The sequence below is a fragment of the Syngnathus floridae genome, chromosome 2, assembly GCF_059516105.1.
Source record: "Syngnathus floridae isolate MCC-2025c chromosome 2, RoL_Sflo_1.0, whole genome shotgun sequence".
In the NCBI taxonomy this organism is placed as follows: Eukaryota; Metazoa; Chordata; class Actinopteri; order Syngnathiformes; family Syngnathidae; genus Syngnathus; species Syngnathus floridae.
In genome coordinates, this window is record NC_142414.1 from 23857859 (window position 1) to 23878904 (window position 21046).

At 42.4% G+C, this 21046-nt stretch overlaps 2 protein-coding genes across 5 annotated transcripts; one reads left to right on the forward strand and one right to left on the reverse strand.

Annotated features, from left to right (window-relative positions):
• The first annotated feature begins 923 nt into the window (after positions 1 to 923).
• On the forward strand, positions 924 to 6138 carry pgd (phosphogluconate dehydrogenase). Its single transcript, XM_088369300.1, has 13 exons — positions 924 to 1012; positions 1363 to 1438; positions 1875 to 2054; positions 2129 to 2194; positions 2272 to 2390; positions 2763 to 2832; positions 2912 to 3046; positions 3128 to 3317; positions 4116 to 4246; positions 4468 to 4601; positions 4728 to 4827; positions 5306 to 5428; positions 5745 to 6138. The coding sequence occupies exons 1-13, from the start codon at positions 1005 to 1007 to the stop codon at positions 5862 to 5864; spliced, it is 1452 nt and encodes a 483-aa protein (XP_088225426.1). The 5' UTR covers positions 924 to 1004; the 3' UTR covers positions 5865 to 6138.
• Positions 6139 to 10525: 4387 nt separating this feature from the next.
• On the reverse strand, positions 10526 to 16655 carry tardbpa (TAR DNA binding protein a). 4 transcript variants are annotated; one of them, XR_015857113.1, is made up of 7 exons: positions 15894 to 16644; positions 14266 to 14429; positions 13275 to 13415; positions 13177 to 13191; positions 12917 to 13087; positions 11797 to 12837; positions 10526 to 11155 (listed from the first exon to the last, which is right to left on the reverse strand). XR_015857113.1 is itself a non-coding variant. In XM_088368979.1 (7 exons), exons 2-7 carry the CDS (start codon positions 16132 to 16134, stop codon positions 12352 to 12354), a joined length of 1218 nt encoding a protein of 405 aa, XP_088225105.1. In that variant the 5' UTR covers positions 16135 to 16194; positions 16492 to 16655; the 3' UTR covers positions 11229 to 12351. The 4 variants fall into 4 exon arrangements, 3 of the variants coding, with proteins under 3 accessions (XP_088225105.1, XP_088225104.1, XP_088225106.1); XM_088368979.1 differs by lacking the exon at positions 10526 to 11155 and having other exon boundaries at positions 11229 to 12837; positions 15894 to 16194; positions 16492 to 16655; XM_088368978.1 differs by lacking the exon at positions 10526 to 11155 and having other exon boundaries at positions 11229 to 12837.
• Positions 16656 to 21046: the final 4391 nt, after the last annotated feature.

Genomic DNA, 21046 nt, shown 5'->3' on the forward strand with positions numbered 1-21046 from the left:
CTAATGGTTCTCAAGTTTGATTTGCAGTTAATTACTGATATTTTAGAATTTAATATTTATTATACCCATGTATGGGGACTCCCGCCTCCTTGCTTTAAATGACATCTGACACAACTCATGTCGAGTTAGTTGTACAGATAAGGCAAGGCGGACCTGGCAAAATATTTTCAGTTTGCAGAAACATACCTTGAGTCAAAAAATTTGCATCAGTTTAAGATGTAGATGTGCAAAACACTTAACACAACCTTTAAGTCCTAATGCCAAGAGCAATGACTCATAAATGGGTTAGAGCAAGTCATTTTCCAGTTCTTTTATTAGAAAGGGGTTAAAGTGTGTGAAATCTCAAGATGTATGAAGAAAAACAAGATATTTTGTTTGATTTAAATGGCGTTCCCCAGGACATAATTTCGGCTTCAAACTCCTACCAGTCATCACGGGGTGCATCTTTCCAGATTGTTCCCCTGTTAAGTTTTTCACTGTAAATGTTATGGAATTGTAAGTAACAACTTATGATGAAGGTCGGCTATTATGCTCAAACAAAGATGTGTATTGACTCAATTGAATGCCACACTTGCGTAACTCTTCTGGGTTTTTCTTGGAGGGGGGTGTTGAATTACTACTAAAAATACATGAACGGCGTACACAACGACACAATAGTATATCAGAAATAAACCTGGCAAAACAAATACGGCTACCTTGAATTTTTTAATTTTTTTTATAAATCATCCGTATCACCAAAAATTTAACTTCTCAACTCTTCGCTTACGCATTGAATGACGTTTGATTACGCAAAGAGTGACGGCAGATTGGACCAATAGCACACTAGATATCTCTGCCCAGCATTCAGGACCAATCATAATTTTCTTTTGTCGTCACTCGAGTGATTTTAGGGTTCTTGATTGGCTAATAGTCGGAGTGGGGTGGAGCCATCAAACTGATGTGAGAACGAGGAAGCCGTCCGCCTGTCATTTCGAAAATTTACGGTAACAACGCTACTGAGCAAAATGCCTGAGTAAGTTCTCTACCGTCCTCTAGTAGTCAGAGTCATGCTGTAGTGATATTTATATAAATATTCTTATTGCTTTCTAGGCTTTTGCATTTTACTTAAAATAACAACTGTCTGAACCTTAGCTTGTTTGCTAGTAAGTGTCGGAGTAGTATATGTAAGATGAGCTTTAGGAGATCCACTTCCTTCTAATAATTGCCACCACACATTTCTTTGAGCGAACATTTATTACTCTGCTTTGTTTGCAATGCGAGTCCACCAATGATTATCTTTTCATTTTAGCCCATGTCATGTTTTCCCAAGAAATACTATCTTTTCATTTTAGCCCATGTAACGCTTTCCCATTCTTCTCACAGAGCAGACATCGCACTGATTGGTTTGGCTGTCATGGGCCAAAACCTCATCATGAACATGAATGACCATGGCTTCGTCGTAAGTTATCAAGTCTTTCTTAACCTACAGTAGATGCCTACTACTTAAGGATGAAATACATTAGCAGAGGTAGCAAAAGTGTTCACACTCATTTAGTAGAAGTACAGATACTTTAAAAAAATGGTTCTGGTAAATTTAGAAGCACTGATGTACCTATTTTAGTTAAGTAACAATAAAAAGTTACAGACTCTGAAATATTGATAAATACAAAAATAATACACAATACTCGTTTTGATAACCTGGCTCAAAGAAAAAAAAACCTAAAGAGTCCATATGCATAGAAGTAATAGAAACCACAGATATCTCAGTTCAAATGTCGGCACTAAATGTAAAATATTATCAGGAAATTAAATACTCCAGTAAAGTACAGAGACTTGAAAAATCAACAAATACTTCCCACCATTGGAAATTATGTATCCTGATGTCTGTTCAATAGGTGTGTGCCTACAACCGCACTGTGTCCAAGGTGCATGACTTCCTGCAGAACGAGGCAAAGGGCTCCAAGGTGATTGGCGCAGAGTCACTCGAAGACATGGTGTCCAAGCTGAAGAAGCCCAGGAGGATCGTCCTGCTGGTCAAGGCCGGGCAGGCCGTGGACGACTTCATCGACAAGCTGGTTGGTTTCTGCAATATTATAAGTGCCTGAATTCCACTTATTGCTGATTTTGTTGTGTTTCTGTCCTCCTTTAGGTTCCCCTCCTTGAGGCCGGGGATATCATTATCGACGGCGGCAATTCTGAATATAGAGACACGACTGTAAGAAGGACACAACATGTCATGGAGATTCATCTTAGAATTTTCTCTGACTGCCTCTTTGCCTTTGTATCACACAGCGGCGCTGTAAGAGTCTGAAAGAGAAGAACTTGCTGTTTGTGGGCAGCGGAGTCAGCGGGGGCGAGGAGGGGGCGCGCTATGGACCCTCACTCATGCCGGGAGGACATCCAGAGGCCTGGTGAGACATAGTATAACCAACAGCAGAAGAATTAGACAATGACACAGTGATGACAAAAATTGTTCATCAATGAGAGACCAATGGTTGGTGTACGTCACATATTTTCAGTTCTAAGACATTGAGTTTTGTGTCGCAGTTCATGGTGACGTAAACGGCCAAATCATGGAGCAGTCTCATGCTGTATTGACGTCATAATTTCAGTAAATACTTTGATTCAAAATACTTCGACAGTGGGCCTGGGAAGAAAAAAATGTCAAATTTGAGTTTGAAATGTTTGAATCCGGAACTGAACTGGAACACTTGACAATTTGATACATTACAATGAATTTTTGCTTCTTCCATCCTCACTTTTGCTACGCTTCCTTTTTAAAGGCCTCACATTAAAGACATCTTTCAGAGCATCGCTGCCAAAGTGGGAACAGGAGAGCCCTGCTGTGATTGGGTGAGCGGCTCCTCTTGACTTTTGGAATGTGGCGTGTGTAGCCGCCTTCGCCGTGATGTGAGACTCCTTCCCTGTGTAGGTGGGAGACGAGGGCGCGGGTCATTTTGTCAAAATGGTTCACAATGGTATCGAGTACGGCGACATGCAGCTGATTTGTGAGGCTTATCACCTGATGAAGGATGTGCTCGGCCTGGACCACGACCAGATGGCCAAGGTGAGTTTTCGCATATGACCGCATCACTTCTGATAACCGCTGGTGGACTGTAGCTGCCCGTTTTGCTTTTCAACCCCTCAGACTTTCGATGACTGGAACAAGACTGAGTTGGACTCGTTCCTGATCGAGATCACCGCTAACATTCTCAAGTATCGAGACGCTGACGGCAAGCATTTGTTACCCAAGATCCGCGACAGTGCGGGACAGAAAGGCACGGGCAAGTGGACTGCTATATCAGCCCTGGAATACGGCACTCCGGTGACTTTGATCGGTAAGGAAGTAGTTTGTTTCCTTTTTCGTGTACCTGCCAAATCATTGCCAAATGTGTCATGTCACACCGGTGGGGGAAAATAAGAAATCAGGAAGTGGGAAGGTTAAGCCACCCGCACACAATGATGTAACAAGACTGAACTAGAAATTCATGAATCATTAGCAATGACATTATAAATATGGGTGAGGATTTAAAAGGACAATATTTAAAAAAAAAAACCACTATATTCACAGAAGAAGACAGCATGATATTCATAACAAAAAATGCAGCCGCTAAATGGTCACCATTCATTTGCGATTCGACATCCAGAATCGGCAACCCATGAAAAGTAGTTGCAGACTTGCGGCGTGACTGGCTTTAGAGGAGGTTAGTGAGCCATTTCCAGGGAACGTGCTTGATTTGTGTCCGCCCTTAAGAAGCTTTTCCTGCAGTCTGCTCATCTCAGGTGACATAAGGGGGATTTGTCAGCCAGCCATCTGACTCATGGCGTCTTTCATAAACAACCAAGGTTGTACCTAGGGTTGCCTATAGAAATAAAAGTACGCTTCCTGTGTTGAGTTGTAAAGGGACACACTTTGTCCCATAATATCCCGTAATATCGTGAGAGTCAAAGCTACTTCAATCGTAAGAAGCAATTTGAACAACGGTGTAGCGGCACACTTTTTTCTTTCATACCACGCTTCCTCAATAACCTGTTTTGCAAGTTAACGGGAAATACAAACAACTTCCTTGTCCCGGCTCCTCCTCGCGTGTGCCGAGTCGTGCATGCGGGCTTGATTAGCTATCTCGTCTTCTCAGGAGAGGCCGTCTTCGCCCGGTGTCTGTCCTCCCTCAAAGACGAGAGGGTGGAGGCCAGCCAGAGGCTCACGGGGCCGGCGGGAGTCACATTCACCGGTGACAAGGTTGCCTTCTTGGAGGACATCAGGAAGGTACAACCAAGTACTAAGCACACATGCTGTTCTGCTATCCATAACTCAAAGCAAACTAACGTACTACAAGACACGAAGTTTCGCCATTTGAAATGGTACGGTCATCGTTAATTTTTAATTTTCCACAGCACACGCAATCCCTGAGGAAACACATACCAATATATGACTTGATCATCGCGGGTTCACAAGTGGTCAAGTCCAATCAAGTTGTGTTTTTGCAGGCCCTATATGCCTCCAAGATCATCTCCTACGCGCAGGGTTTCATGCTGCTGCGTCAGGCTGCCAAAGAATTTGGCTGGTCCCTCAACTACGGCGCCATTGCTCTAATGTGGAGAGGAGGCTGCATCATCCGCAGGTACACTTCAACACACACACACACACACACAATTTGAAATGATGGCAACGGTGACAAGGAACATGCTTGACCAGGCTTCACTTTATTTGCTCCTCATTCCTCAGTAGTGTGTTTGCTTCCCTTCAGCGTGTTCCTTGGCAAAATCAAGGAGGCCTTTGACAGGGACTCGGAGTTGCAGAGCTTGTTGTTGGACTCTTTCTTCAGTGATGCTGTGCAGCAGTGTCAGGTATGAGGAAGTGTCACATGTTGACAAAGACCCGCTTGGCACTAGAGCAATTTCCGCTTTTGTGTCAAGATTGCGGTGAAGCAACTCTGACATTGTGGCTCTAGTGACTATTGCAATCTTTCAAAATCAAAAAGCCTGTTTGAACATGAGCTGGGATTTGTGACTCATTTGATTGGGGATTGAATTATCAAAACAAAATGCGCCCCGAATACTCCCGAGCCAAAACATCAGTGACGTCTTTTTTAGCCAACAATCTCACACATTGATAAATTTAGCACGGCCTGTGCCAATTCTTGTATAAAGAAACAAACAAGCAAGAAAGAAAGGAAAAAAAGAAGCACTTTTATTGATATGATTAAGAAATAAATCGATAATTTAGTTGGCTGGCTCCTCAGATAGGAAGTTGCTCTTGATTGAAGAGATGTTCTTCAATAGGCATGGTTACCAGTCACAGCAAGATTTCTCACTTGATTTTTAGGTGTCATGGCGTCGAGCGGTCAGCACAGGCGTCCAGCACGGCATCCCCATGCCTTGCTTCACTACCGCTCTGTCTTTCTACGACGGTTACAGGCACAACATGCTGCCTGCCAACCTCCTCCAGGTACCTCAACTCCACTTGGGTGGACCACATTGATTCTGTTTTTTATGTGCAACTCAAAAAAGCTGGGTACGCTAGCTTCCAATTTCATGTATGTTAGGTTCTTTGAAGACTTGCCTGTAGGTTTGAATCTGTCCAAATGTGCCCCACAATTGGCTGAGCCACTGGTTCAGATTGTACCATCCCTCTTGTCATGCTTCAGCACACTCATCCCCAATGAGGAGGAGCCCGATAGAAATTCTATGGATGGGTTCATCAGAGTTGAAAAGCCCTGGTGTGAGTGTGCCTTTTGTCAGTGCTGTTTTGTTGTTGTGTTCAGGCTCAGAGAGATTACTTTGGGGCTCACACGTACGAGCTGCTGACCGAGCCGGGCCGCTTTATCCACACCAACTGGACAGGACACGGTGGAAACGTTTCGTCTTCCTCCTACAATGCGTAGCGAGAAGAACAGCGGCGTACACGTCAAAGAATAACATGGCAAACACACTGAATGCAAAAGAGGACATGTCACACATTCCACCAGTATAACCACAGCAATTTTAACTCCTTAACTCGTATCAGCAACGTGTTGTGCACCTTTTATCTTTCCAGCCATAGAATGTGTTGCTACATTGTCAAACTTAGGCTGGGGTCCGCAGTGTTAACACTGGATTTAAGGTGAAGCTTTGCACTCTACTGTACTAGGCTAAATAAAGATTTCAATCCCTTTATAATTAGCTTGTTTGCTTCTTACTCACAGGATTTCCAAGTGTTTGTGTGTAGTTCTAAATGAGGGGACGACGAACAGAACAGACTACTCAATTCCTAGTAACCTGCTACATTGCAGTGCACTTCTACCAGACTGGACTCAAAAGGCTTTACATGGTTATTAATTGTAAAATAATAATAATAACAAAAGAGATAATATAATAAAAAAGAATAGGGTATGCACTGGTTAGCATTTCCGCCTCACATTTCAAGTTGAAGGGTTTGATTCCGGCTTTGGCCTTCCTGTGTGGTGTTATATTCTTGACGACAGAGACCCCACCGGGATTCCAGACAAATCTAATGGTGCATTTGAAAATAAAACTCTTCTCAATTGCGCAATTTTGACCATTACATCAAATATAATAAATTCATTAAAATTAAAATTTTGTTATCCTGTTGCCAGAGGGTACAGTAGACCACCTCAAGTATCCAAACAAAACATGTTCACACAAATCCGATGTTGCAATTCAATTTATTATTATTTATTTATTTATGGGACGACTGTGAGTGGCAGCCTCCCAGCAGTGTTCTCTCTTTTCCTCTTTATTTCATTATTTTTTCCTTTTCCTTTATTTCTATTTGTTCATTGGGCGATGCTAGTGCCTTCTTCCGCACCTCAGCGTGTCTAATGTTACTTGCCTGATGGGAGCTCAGCATCAGCTGGGATGCGATAGTGTTGGCTCGTGAGTGAACAATTCGTTCAAAATAACGAATCCTTTCATTGAACGGGAGTGACCGAATCACTTCCTAAAGTGATTCGTTCTATTTTCAGTTCATATGACTTAAAACCAGTAGGTATCGGTAATGCCCATTGAAGCTGGTGCCACCTCGCCGTAACACCAAACGAAGAAGAAAATGACGTAACTTCCCGTTCACGAACGAGTCGTGAATTGCATTTCCCGTTCACCAACGAACGAATCTGTGAGTGAAGAATCAGTGAGTCAGTGATTCGCATTTCCAGTTCATCGCGAGAACGGATCAGTGAGGGAACGAATCCTGACTTTCCCGTTCGCGAACGAGTCAATGGGTCAACTGCCTTCCTTCCCGTGCATCAACAGATCAGTCAGTGAACGTGTTGCGTCTCCCTCCTGGTGTGAACTATGTAAGCCAGAATGTCGATTTACGATTTGCAAAGGAAAGAAAGAACCACTCACTGAAACACCACTTCTTTTATGCGCGTTTTCTCCAAGCAACGGCTAACTTTATTGCATGAAGGGATGCGCCGTTATGCAACAACGGGGAGATTATGCTTCTCTTTGGGTAATCTTGATTTTATAACACTTATAGTAGTTTTTAAATAACGTGTATGCATATATACGCCTAAATATTGTCATCCAATATATCTACTGCAATTTCACATTAGATTGCTGGTTTGAAATTTACTTTTATTGTCATTATTATTTTATTAAACATTAAAACCTGTTAAAACTTGTCTGGTGTTATATTCCTTGTTTTTATATTCGCCAATTAAAACATAAAAATCAGACATTTGGTTAACTGCTTTATATGACAATATGTGATTAGGTATATGTGTGGTACACCTCATGGACACTTCAATAAGTACACTACACGAGGTAAAAAAAAAAAAAAAGAATAAATAAATAAAGGGTTAATTGCACAATAAAAACACATTTAGGTAGAGTCTGACTCCTGGGACCGAACCAAGTTCTTACGGATCAAGAGCCCGCGTCACTAACCAGTCGGCTATTTCAACTTGGCACTACCTGGTCAACTGTACTAGTGATGTGCATTCCAGTTTAACGAACTGAATTGAATCGGTTCACTCAGAATATTTGTTCAAAAGAATCGGTCACCGAATCGTTCGCTACACTTTCTTATTTATTCTTTCTTTTTTTTTTTACCTCGAGTAGTGTACCTATTGTAATGTCCATGAGGTGTACCTAATCACAGGCCACTTCAATGGGGAAAAAGCTTAAGTGAAAGTGAAAAGTGCCACACCCGCCCTCATCCCCACCTCCTGATTGGCTAATTGATCTGTGACGTCACTTGGACACTCCATTAGGTACACCGCCATTTTCAAGTGTACCTAATAACAGGCCACTTTATTAGGGAAATATGGTCAAAGGTCACAGGTGTCAAGCTCTAGTTCTCGGGGCTGCGTTCCAACATGTTTTCCAAGTGACCCTCGTTAAGCGCACCTGCGTGAAATGTTTTTGGTCACTTTCACGTTCTGCAGGAGCTAAAACTTTTCACGCAGGTGCACTTAACGAGGGAATCACACGGACACTCCATTATATACACCGCCATTTTCAAGTGTACCTAATAACAGGCCACTTTATTAGGGAAATATCATGGTCAAAGGTCACAGGTGTCAAGCTCTCGTCCTCGGGGCCGCATTCCAACATGTTTTCCAAGATTCCCTAAAATTATTTTATCGTGGAAAAATTTGCAACACAGAGTTAGAGCTAGGGTTGGGGTTTGAGCTAGGGCTCGGGTCAGGGTTCGTGCTGGAGTTAGTGAAGGAATGGCGTCGAAATACAAAAAGTCCTGCCTAGCTACAAAAACAGATATGCTCAAACCTCATTGAATAAAGTACATAAGCAGACAAGTATATTCACATATTAAATAAATAAAATAAACATTTTAAGCATATAATTATACCTACACACCAAATCAATAAAGGAGACATAACTAGACATTTTTGATAAGTGGTAATGAGATATATATGATATATACTTCTGAGCACTTTGAAATAACAAATGTTTTTTGATATATTGCCTGAATAGCTTAATGACCCTTAAGGAACTGTTTAATGCATGCCTGAGGATTTTCTAAATCACGGACACTGCCAGTCGTCTAAAAATGTTCAGTACTTGCTTGTATCTTATGTTTTGACTAATGCTAGACGCCAGTTTTCGATTACTACTGAACGTTCTAGACAGAGGGAAATATTTTGCCTAACAAAGAAAAGATGGTTGAAAGCATGATTAAACTAAGAATATGATGACGTAAGCAAGTACATGGAGATCAAAAGAACAAACAAACAAAAACAAGGTAAGTGGTGAGTACAAACTTTGCATAGTCAGGGAACATTGATAAATACGTAGATGATGTCACAGCCAAAAGCGCACATAATTCCATACAAAATGACAAAATTGAAAGAATGATGAGGTGGAACAGTGTATGTGCAAGGAGGAGAATGTTTACAGGAAGGTCACTTGGAGATAAAACCAGCAGGTGCCAGAGGAAGACAGCCCAGCCAAAGATGATCGTCAAGTCTGAAAGACGGAAAGGAAAACAACAGCCCCCACACATCGAATCGCCCATAATCAGCACCCAACCCCACGGAACCAGCTCTCACCGAACCAGCACCCACTCCCATGGAATCAGACTCTCCTGCGAACTTGCCCCGCCTCAAAGACTCATCACCCATCAAACTCGGCTCACACTGGCATGTGCAACTGAATATAAGCTGACCAAAGAACCTTGAACGTTACCTTTTCTGAATGGAGACTTTCTGCTCTTGAAAGGCCCAGCGCTGTATTGTACTTTCCTGAAAACAGAGCTTCCTGAACATGAATTGTTATTGAACTCAACCAACCTGTGTAAGTCTAATTTCTGCTTCAGTGTCTTAGCATTTTCCTAAATCTGAAGAAATCAAACGAGCACGCAGTGAGTAAATTGGATAAGAGGTGATTGGCAATGGCTTTTGCCGTGAGGCGCAGATAGCGCGCTCCCTAAATTGTGGACAAAATCCAACATTAGGTTTAGGGTTAGAGCTAGGGTTGGGGCTAGGGTTAGGGCTAGCCCTAACCCTAACTCCAGCCCTAATCAATCAATCAATCAATCAATCAATCAATCAATCAATCAATCAATCAATCAATCAATCATAAAACTTCCTCTGAATTCAGCAATTTTCAGTTACCTGTTTTTTTTTTTATTATTAAAAATCAAATTTGCTACGCTAGTGCTTGAGCACAGTAGAGGTATCCAACCTAAGTATTTTGAGAATAGTTGAGAATAAATGACGATCGTATTTTAATGAATTATTTTAACCAGGTGTTAAGGTCGAAATTACAAGCTTTGAAGGATTCTTACTTTAAAATGCAACATCAGATTTGCTGCATTGGACTTTTTTTTTTTACTTCAAGCTTATTGAGATATTCATTTTGCTTAGACACCCATAAAATTGTTTATTGAAACAGGCGCACAGAGAAGTTTCGCGATTGTCCAATAGATGTCGCCAATGCTACGAAATCCACCCCTCCAACCCTTTCTCATTTGGCTTGTCTGGATTTAAATCAACACGTGACAGTACATTCACTGAAGTGGTTAATAGCAAGTCACTAAAGGATGCACTACAATTAAGCGTGACAGAACAAATACAGCAAGTATAGGTTTAAATTTTAATCTCCTTGAAGGGAACATTTCCATCTTGAATCTTTCGTTTTCGCAAACATTTAATTTAAAATAAAATTGACATGGAAATTTACAAGGCAGTCAGAATCGGGTGCACTAAATCTCACTAAAGACACCGAATCACCAGCAAATGAAACGCGTAGCTATCAAAATAAACAATGATGCTATGGAGGCGGTCAGACATGGGCTCACAATAAACAGAGCTCAAAGTGGAGTACAAATAAATCTGCTTTTCATCTCCAATGACAGACATGTGAACAACTCAAATGCGTTTATTTTTCCATGACTAAATTATGTCCTTTGTCCATAATATCGTTTCATATGCTCAACTTGTGTGCACCAAAAGTACTTCACAACGAAACAAAACAATAAAAACAGGCGGCTTCCTGTATGTTAGATTAGACTGGGAAGGTTTTGGAAGATGTCAGTGGGACTTGGGGCCACTTAAACATGAGGGGGTCCAAGGTTTCTCGCGGGGCGGGATTGAAGATCCTTTTTCTGGATTTAAGGCATTCGTGTAGAAATTCCATTGTGGTTTCTCCCGCGGTCTTCAACTCCCCCCGTGAGTGACTCCTGGTTCCGAAGATCCGTGTCCGAGGGCCCCTATACGTGTGAATTAAAGCGTTGGCAGTTCAATTAATGGACTGGAGGAAAAGAAGTCACCGTGAAGAGTGCATAAAACCTAGTCAAATTCTCCTTTTATTTCAGTTTCAAATCACAAAACATAACGGGGGGTGGGGAGAAAACCCTCATTCAAAACTCAAACTTTCAATAGGCCCATATCAAACATTTGCCATGTCAGCACACTTCCAAACGCTCAAACAGCAGCAGTCGAATTTCCACACACGGAGGTCGCCAGGTAATAACACAGAAAAGATAAGCACACAAGCAGACACACAATTCACATTGAATTGGACATCAAGAGGAAACTTGGAAGGATACAAATAAGTCTTAGCACTTGCATTCTAAAAACGACTACTTGGGCTGGGAAACGATGTCCTTGGGATGACACATGCGCACACTCGTACAAAGCCACAGCTTCTTCAAACCCTCGCAGGCATTTTGTCCCTTCCAAAAAAGAAAAACAAAAATCCAACAAAAACCAGGCAGTCTCTGCTCACTCGTGCTTCGTTCACGTGGCACTCGTTCGTTCGTTCGTTCGCTCGCTCCACATCAAATCCCACTCATCGATCTCAGACAAGAAGTCCACGACAAAGGGAGAGGAATGAGAAGGTGACACCCACCGTGGAGCACAGTAAATGCAGAGTGAAGCTTGTGTGGTGTTGATGGCAAAGCGTTTACACGTGATACTGAGATCTGTAGAACATTGCCGCCAGTGAGGCGCTTCCTCCCGGGAGCGTGCGAAACAGTTGGTTAACTGCAGGAGAGACGGTTGGCAAGGCGTTTCCATCAGATCAGAAAAAAAAGTAGAAGTGCACTACATACACAACACAAGGATATCAAGCCCTCTTGAGAGGGCCTGGCGGTCTGGTGGTACTCTCGCATGTTTACAAACAACGCCGCATGCACATGGTTTTCTGAAAAGCAGCTAACTAAACCCACTCATGACTAGTGTCACTCACACACATACCGACTTAACAAAAAAGGCAGTGTTTTTTTTTTCATGTTTTTTTTTATCGTACTTACCGGAGGAGCCTAGACCAGGGACTTGAAAATTTTGGTACAGTCTCAAAGGGCCACGCTAAACTGGCGAACACCTCAAACTAAATGCTTTTCCTAATTTGACGGCGGGCCCCGAGCCCTGGCCTAGGATACCGACACAACTGCCGCCTACTTATCTACATGCCCCAGTTGGAGGACTTGGTCTCCATGGAGGTGCCGAAGCCCGAGCTGAAGCCGCTGCCTGAGGCAGAGTTAGTGCCTGCCGGCCAGCCCAGGCTAGCTGTGGTGGGGCTGCTGTAACTGGTGCTGGTGGAGCCGTACGTCTGATCGCGGGTGGTGGCGGCCGTGCCGCCGGCCGCCGTGCTCATCCCCTGCTGGTTGGCCAGCATGCCCATCATGCCCCAGCTGCTCTGCAATGCCGCCTGGGCAGCCGCCACCATGGCCGGGTTGAGGCCCAGGGCACTGAAGTTGACCCCGCCCTTGCCCCCTCCGCCCGCGCCCAGCCCGCCGCGACTAGCGCCGTACGCCTGACTGAAGCCGCCAGCCCCAAAGCGCCCTCGTTCCATCATTTGCCTACTATTGTTGTGTTTGGGCTCAGCGTTGGAGATGTGCACGCTGACGCCTTTGATGATGAGGTCCTCTCCGCACAGGGCCTGGGCCACCTGAGGACACAAAACCAGCGGCTGTGTCATGACGGCCTTTCAAAAAAGACGGACGGATAGACGGCCCATTTGGTCACACCTGGTCGTCAGCAAACGTAACAAAGGCGAACGCCCGGAAGGGCTTGGGGATAAAGACATCAGTGACTTCTCCATATTGCATGAAGTACTGCCGCAGCTCATCGGGGGTCATGTCCTCCGTGCAGCGGCCCACAAAGATCTTACGACTCCGCATGGGCTCGTCAGGGAAGGCCTGGTCGCCAAATACACAAACGTCACTCATGCGCTCCATTCAGTCACACAAAGTAAAACAAACACCTGTCCATCCATTCACAGACTTACACCGCAAACATCTGCCTGCCCATCCACATACGACCACACATTAGTAGAGAGCAGTCCACTTGTTGATGTGTTTTTTTTTTGAGAAGTGCAAACAATACCTTTGAATTGGGGAGCTTGCAGTCACACCATCGTCCATCTATCATGTGCCTCTGAGAAATCACTTTCACCTGGGTTTCATATTCAGTGAAACGCACAAAGCCAAATCCTTTGGAGTTGCCTGTGTTTGCATCCCTCTTGATCTGGAAAGGATAGTTGCTGATTGGTAATAGTTTTTCTCAACCACAATTTGCCATTTCCAACTCAACAATAGTACAAGCTGACACAAGGCAAAGTCTGGCTCCGATGTATCTCACACAGAGGCGAAGGCTTGCAAGTGTTTGTTAAGGTAGCCAACATTCCGTGTCGGTGCCGACAACAAATGTTTAACAGACAGCTACAAGTTATGCCGGTAGTGCTTTTAAAATAATGAGGACAGGCGATTATAATATGATTAACGACGAACGCACGATGACGGAAGGTCCTAGACCGCCGACGTATCATGATCGACATGAAATATTTGTTTGAGAAAAAACAAAACAAAAAAAAACATGCCATTATGCGTGTTGTATACAGCGTGCAGTCACCTGCGACCACAAAGCAGCAGGTAAACCAAACGAAGCAGCAACTACACTAACAAAGACGTGCCCGCATTGCGTACACGAGAGGAAGGTGCCGTGGAATTTTGTTCAAGTCAAGATCAATGGAGCCAGTACAACTCTTGCAGTATGAAGATATTGTGCATACTAAACACCTCCGGATGGTTACATGGTTTAGCAGCACGGGACTTTCCCATTTTCGACATACTATATGGGTGGCGTTAGCCTCGTATTAACAAGCTTCTCCATCAATTCAGCAGTTTTACTCATCTAAAGTTTAAATACTAAAAGCCACTGTTGCCGGCCCACATAAATCACCGCATGCACTTACGTACACGTCCGATGTCCGTGCTAATACTGAGCTAATAGGTGACAAGATGGGGAAAACTTTGTAGCATCAGACTTTTGCACAGTGCTGCACATATGTGACATAAAAAGGGACGGGCTGCACTACCTGTACCATGATGACCTCGCCAAAGGTGGAGAAATATTCCTTCAAGTCTTGCTCTGTGGTTTTCCACGGCAGGCCGAGGACAATAAGGTCTGATGTCTTCTGGTAACCCCTTTTGACTTTCACAGCTGAGGCAGCATCTATTTCCTCCATCTTTCTTTTGTTATCTGTGGAAGAAGGAAAATGCATTGTTTTGAGGATGACCAAACATGAAGTAGTTGGCTTTCCATCCAAACTGCACCCATTTGCCTGATGAGCAGCCTAAACGTCATTGACAAGCACATTGACATTGGCTTAGAAAAAAATAAGAAAAATATCTATTTTGGAGTGTGCAGACACATGCTAATCATTTTTAATCATTTATCCTACCCCCAATAAAAAGAAAAGAAATAAGTAAACTAGGCAGTACATGGGCACCTTTGGGGTGAGGGAAGATTCCGCAAGTAATTGTTGGAGTAATCGCCGGGATAATTGAGTTTAAAAAGATTTGTTTGCGACAGCTTTACCACACAGAATGAGCATGATGGTCATTTTGTCCCTTAACCATGTCTTTATTGATATTTGGGGTGATCCGGTAGCCCAAAAGCATAGGCTTGAGTGCCTCAAAACTCTAAATCAGGGAGAGGGAACCCTCTGGTGATGAGAATCTGATCATCAGATTCTTTCATTTGACATCATAAGGCGGCAATAATTTTAAGAGGCATTCCAGCGTAGATTCTAGGAGGGGTGTGTGAATGGACATGGAATGATGCCCTATCAAATTAGAAAGTGTGCTAATGTAGCTGGAATAGGGCTGCACAATATAATGAAAAAAATATTGATATTGCGGCATCAACGTAACCTACTGGCCTATTGCAAAGATCAGTCACTTTCTTGTTTCGTGGAATGTTTTGCTTTTATCTGAATTTGAAAAGTCGAACGCAAACTGAGGTGCGCATAGCCATCTAACAGTTGAACATTATCTAGGGGAAATTACATTTAGCTAATACCTAGCTTATTTTATTGCAAGAAAAAATGTACTTGATTTGATGAAAATGTTATTTCTTTAGATACATTAAATATCACTGACGATATCGCTATATTCAATAATATTATATATCCATAATCCATATGGCATATCACATTTCTTTCCAATTTCGCGCAGCTTTAAAGAACAGTGACTCCAAAAATATTTTCATTTAGTCAGATTCTTTTTTTTTTTTTTAAATTATGCCTCTTTAGTCATCTATCAAAGTCAGTTATGTATAGTAACAAGCACAACATTTTACATGCTCTTCTACTAGATGGCAGAAAGTACAACTAAGTTGCATATTGGATTTGCACTTACACGTGTACTTTCAGAATTAGGATAGGAATAGATACATCTGCCATTAATTGACACCCAGACGCTTCAAAAATTGTAACCGCCCTTAAATGCCCTCAAATGGAAGCAAAGCCCATTTTTCAGTCAAAGCTGAGCCAGGCTCAATTAAACGCTTCCCCTCAGTTTGACATACTTCCTTGGCGTCAAAGAAACATTCAATGTTTTCTTTTAGCATTTAAGATCGTGTTTATAAAGCGTTTAACTTTGATTAGTTGTACCATACACAGGCCTTTGTTAAATTCTCATTAAATCCACTACTTGGGCTTACCTTTGGGGTAGTTGACCACGTATACCAGGTTGCCCCAGTCGCTCTCTGGCGCATGCAGGACGCCCTCCACAAGTCGAACTCCACGCATGCACTGGGACTCCGGATTTCGATAGCGAAGTCCGCACGCCCCTGGAAACTGGGCCGCAACCGACGACAGCAGAACCGTGCCGTCGTCCTCCGAGGGGATCTCCATCGGCTCTTCGTTCTCATCCTCGGCCACCCGAATGTACAACTCGGACATGTTCTCTGAAAGGCCGGTAGCCAGCTTGAAGCCTCTTGGTGCTACCTCGCTACGAGGAAGCTAAACACGCAAAAGAATGCGCTTGAGTTCGTTACTCGAATTTGCTCCGCCCAGAAGCAAATAGAAACACGAAAAAAATATCGAACGTTGACACCCACACAACTGTAGATACTCGGACGTTTGATTTTATTGAGCTGAAGGGGCGCACGAAATGCGTCACTTATCTCCTTTGTCGACGACAAACAAGTTAGCTAGCTTGCCACCAAAGCTAGCAAACTCGAGAGGGCTTTAGAAATGAATGACCGTCCAGTCTAGATGTGGGCTCGCAGTCAACAAATACAAACGTAATCTCCTTACCTACGGTTTTATGGTCAAACCAGATTGGAGTAAAATAAAAATTCGAAATACGACGGTGGAATTGAAATACAAGCTTTGCTACGCACAATGCACGCAATTATACCACACGCGCCAGCGGCTACCTCTGAGTTAGCTAACAAAATGGCTGCTGGGGCTGACGTCACCCTAATGAGAACGCTGGAATTTTACAAGGATACAAGCTAGATGCTTCCCGCATCTTTGAAGAATTATGCTGCGTCGTAGTTGCCATGTTGGATGTGGCCAGATAAGTCGCGTAAAAGCGAAAATTCCTCGTTACTCGGAAATCATCATGATGGTCCATTTTCACTCACAAGTTTAGTTTAGGTATTTTTGGGAAAGAATTAAAGCGTATTTTTATTTCACCCATTCAACTTGGAGAAATTATGAAATAACCAACGCCTTGAAAAACGTTCACTTTCAAGGAGTTATATGGCCACGCCCACTTCCATTTTTTCATGTCTTGGTGACTTGGTGATCATATGAGGCACCGATCACAATTTGTCCATTCAAAATCATTGTAAATACATCGCTAATAATGTCGAAATATCAATTAGGATCTATTAGCGCCAAAATGTATGTGAACATCTCTATTTAGGCCCACTCTGAAACCTCTGAAAAGACCCCAAAATGATGATCCGATCATCCGTCCGTCCAACCCTCTGAAAAACACAGGACTGTCTTTAGACATTGGATAAACTTCTCAACGTCACTGCAATAACAGAAACTTGGATCAAACGGGGATAAAAGAAAATACAGAGTCAACAAGTTTCCACAGGACAAATAAGTTCACAGATAAAGAAGAAACAAAACAGGTGGTGGAGTCTGAAGAGGGAGCAACAGCAATGTGTACATACTCTTGTTAGTTTATACAAACTTGTATACTTTATCATATCAATCAATATGTAAGTACTCTTATTAATTTATGCAAACATAGTTGCTCCATCAGAGCACAGACACGGCACACAGAGCTTGGTAACTTTTCCATTATACATAAGGCACAACTCATTAACTTCATGACACATAGATACAAAACATTCTGTAGATAACAAGACGTTCAGGTGATAACGGAACAAATAACTGCCTTATGAGGTTATGTTTTTCCTTCTTTCCCCCTCCCTTTTCTTCTCTTCTGTATTCCTGCTTGTGCACACTATAAAGCCTTCTGACTGGAACAATGAGGTTGTTGTTTCATCTGCTGAAGTGCATTGTGTACTGACTGCCGTAAAACAATCCAAGATCTTGCAAATAAAGAACCAACTATGACTCCACATCTTTGTTTTCCTTGTTCAACAACGGACATCTTGAGCAAAACGCAACAAGTTGGAATCTAGATTGAAAACATTGTTTTTGAAACACTACTGAGTATGTCAATGGTGATTGCAAATGCATGTGGATTTGTGACAATCGAAATCAGTCTTTTTCCATCTGTGACAATTAAAACAAATGCCACATGCTCCCTACAGAATTTCAATTTTGAAGAAGAAAAATGAAAATGGCGATATGGGTACATATGCACCCCAACAAACTAAATCTATTCAAACTGAGACAAAATAACCTTGGGCGCAGAGGACTGTTGATATTTGAACACTTGCTACCAGGTAATAGAAATCTCTTGTATTATGTCTACAATCCAGGCTGGTGCCTGTGCTGGTGGAGTGAAAATGTTGTTACAAAAACTCTTGAACACTGTTGTCAACGCTGATACCAAAATACATAAACAATATTGTGGAATGTGGAATAATACATAAATGAGAGGGAGTTGCAGTCTTGAGAGCACACCAGGAGCAGAGCTCCTAGCGGCAGGAACAGGCACTTCCCCAACTGTATGATATGCTATGGCTCTCCTAAGCTGGGTTTTCAGTGAAATCAACCATCTCCACTCTACGTTGACCCTCATGAGGTTGCACTTGCACCCACAAAATAAGCTGAAAGGAGCGAAGGCTGGCGTCCTTGGAAGCGAGGGACTTCCAGCCTTGGAAAGCAACCTGAGGACTGAGAGTAGAGAGGCCAGAGATAATGGCCTTGAGATGTCTGAACTTCATAAGAAAATGGCTACAGGCCAGTGGGAAGCTACAGGAGGCCAGTGGGAAACGATTAGCTGTGATCGGTGGGTGCAAGTACCGCCTGTTGTTGGGGACAGTGCCCGGGGTGCCCTAAAAGATTGTGACTCCAACTCTCTTGAAATGGATTAAACTGTCGCTGTTGTATTCAAATCAAACTGTTAAAACATATTATAACTAAATCAACTTGGCATTGCAGTATTCAAAACAAATTGATATCAATTAAAAGATTAGTTAGGTAAATCATCATCAAATCATATTCAAACCTCCAGTTTATTTGTTATTGTTGTATCCAAATAATTGCTGTATCCAAACCATATTCAAACTTCAACTTTATTTGTTATTGCCATATTCAATAATATGTTATCCTGGTCACATTTCCTTTTTCTTTTGTTTCTCTCTTTTCATGATTATGGGAGTACTGTAGTAATGTAGATTGTGTGTCTGGCAGTGAAACCCTTGGTTGTAATCGGGACGGGACTAGATATGCAGAACTGCTTTATCCCACTTCCCATTTTGATAAGTCGTGTAAAACAAAATGTGAAATGAAGTTGTGGTAAGTGTGTTGTACTTGCCGAAATAAACAAAATCAAATCAAAGTGATGTTTCACTGCCAACCTTACCGTGGCCCTGCTGTAGTATACTAGAGTAACTACAGATGGCAGTATTGTATTTGTTTTCAGAAACCTGGATTGGTCCGTCGGAGTCGGAGCGATCCGCTTCAAGCTTCTTTTTTCCCAGTACCCACTTAACCATTTAAACACATTTTCTCTTAAAGACTTCACTCACTCATTGACCTCACATTTCATGATAACATTAACGTTATTGGGTAAAAATCACAAATGCAGTCGAGAGGACTATTCTCCCGACTCAGTTTTTCAAATTAAGCAATACGTTGATTTGCATTTTCTTATAAATATATATATATCTTTGTAAAGAAAGATATCATGCACATGATGTCAGGAATTAATGCCAGGATGGTGGAAGCTCTGTCCTTGTGAGGCCCTTTCCCCCATTGTTGTTGTGACCTCCTGGTGTGCACTCAAGCATCTGTAAATGATAACACTGCAGTGTTACGCACTTACATGCATCATATACAATGGGCCGTGGGGCAGAAAATCTAAACTTCCTTGTGTCTTTGGTCCCCATCTGCTCGATGAACTTATGAGCAGGAAATAGGAATAAGAGGTTCAAAAAGCACAGCAACATCCGCGCCTCTTTCATGTGGCGTCTTCTCGGCCATCACCCTATCTGTAGAGACTGCTAACTTTCTTTACAAAGTAAAAAATCCCTTTCATGTTCCACTGTTCCTATTTTGTTTTAATTTCAGTCACAACATATGGTTTGCACATCTGGGAGATGCTAAGCTTGGTGGCACCCCCCAACACACGCACGCACACACGCGCGCGCACACATCATCACACTGCTTCTGCGAAGTGATCCATATATGGTCCTCATTGTCAATGCTGATAATTACTCATCATTACAAACAACTCCTTTTTGAGTGTCCGCTTTGAAGTTACTATAGAAGAATCCTTAATCTTTCAGAATTTCCAACACATGTGCACCACATGCGCACACGCACGCGCACGCGCACGCCCCCCCCCACACTTCTTTTTTATTTGGTGAATTTTATCTGGATCTGGATACTAAACAGATTCAATGAGATTGTGCTAGCAATATTAATGAAAAAAACTGCCATTTTCATTTTTTGATTTCCAAAATGATGACAATTCTTTTTCAAAACTGGAATTTTTGGTGAGAGCTATGAATTATTTTCCAAATGTAAAAAGAAAAAAGCGCAAATAGCGCAATCTTTTTTCACGTGACGTTACTTAGCACCCTCATACTGGACAGTGGCAACTTGAGTCATGTTCACATAAGCTGCAACGACAAGAAGCTAAACTTCTTGTGGCGCCTTTGCTTGTGATGGAAGCTCTTCTCTCTCTCATTTGCGAAATTCACTTCATGCGCTTTGAGACAGTCGGCAGCATAGGTACTTTGACAGTTTGGCCTGAAGACACAAAGGAGGCGCTGCAGAAACGTTTAAACATCCCGGTTTTATTTTGTTTTTAAAGAGGTCTATTTTTAATTACTGTATTATTATTAATAATAATAATCATAATAACAATACTAATAATAATCCTCCTCATCATCATTATTATATAAGTTGATATTTCTATTTGATGTTTATGTACAGCACTTTGTATCAGCTGCGGTAGTTTTCTAAAGTTCTCTATAAATTAAGTTGAGTTTAAAACTGTTGTGTCTAATTTAAATGCCCCAGCAAAGCCGCAGACAGCACATTGCAACTACAAACACTGAATATAATCGAACAAGTTCTTATCTTAGCTCATCCAAATCAAAGGCAATTAAGCAGCTATTGACTAAAATGACAGCAAAATACAGTCAGTTGCTGCTGAGGATGAGTTCAGCCCCGTCTAGTCTCCTCTGCTCTCCAGCTCGTGCCTGTC

What these genes read in the sequence shown, in the direction of transcription:
- pgd (XM_088369300.1), top strand. An exon ending in CACTCCGGTGACTTTGATCG is followed by an intron (nt 3,318 to 4,115) that starts GTAAGGAAGTAG and finishes TCGTCTTCTCAG; the next exon opens with GAGAGGCCGTCTTCGCCCGG. An exon ending in ATGCTGTGCAGCAGTGTCAG is followed by an intron (nt 4,828 to 5,305) that starts GTATGAGGAAGT and finishes CTTGATTTTTAG; the next exon opens with GTGTCATGGCGTCGAGCGGT.
- tardbpa (XM_088368979.1), bottom strand. Translation starts at nt 16,134, where the DNA reads ATGTCCGAGTTGTACATTCGGGTGGCCGAGGATGAGAACGAAGAGCCG. An exon ending in CGTGGTCAACTACCCCAAAG is followed by an intron (nt 14,430 to 15,893) that starts GTAAGCCCAAGT and finishes CTTCTTCCACAG; the next exon opens with ATAACAAAAGAAAGATGGAG. An exon ending in GCGAGGTCATCATGGTACAG is followed by an intron (nt 13,416 to 14,265) that starts GTAGTGCAGCCC and finishes TATCCTTTCCAG; the next exon opens with ATCAAGAGGGATGCAAACAC.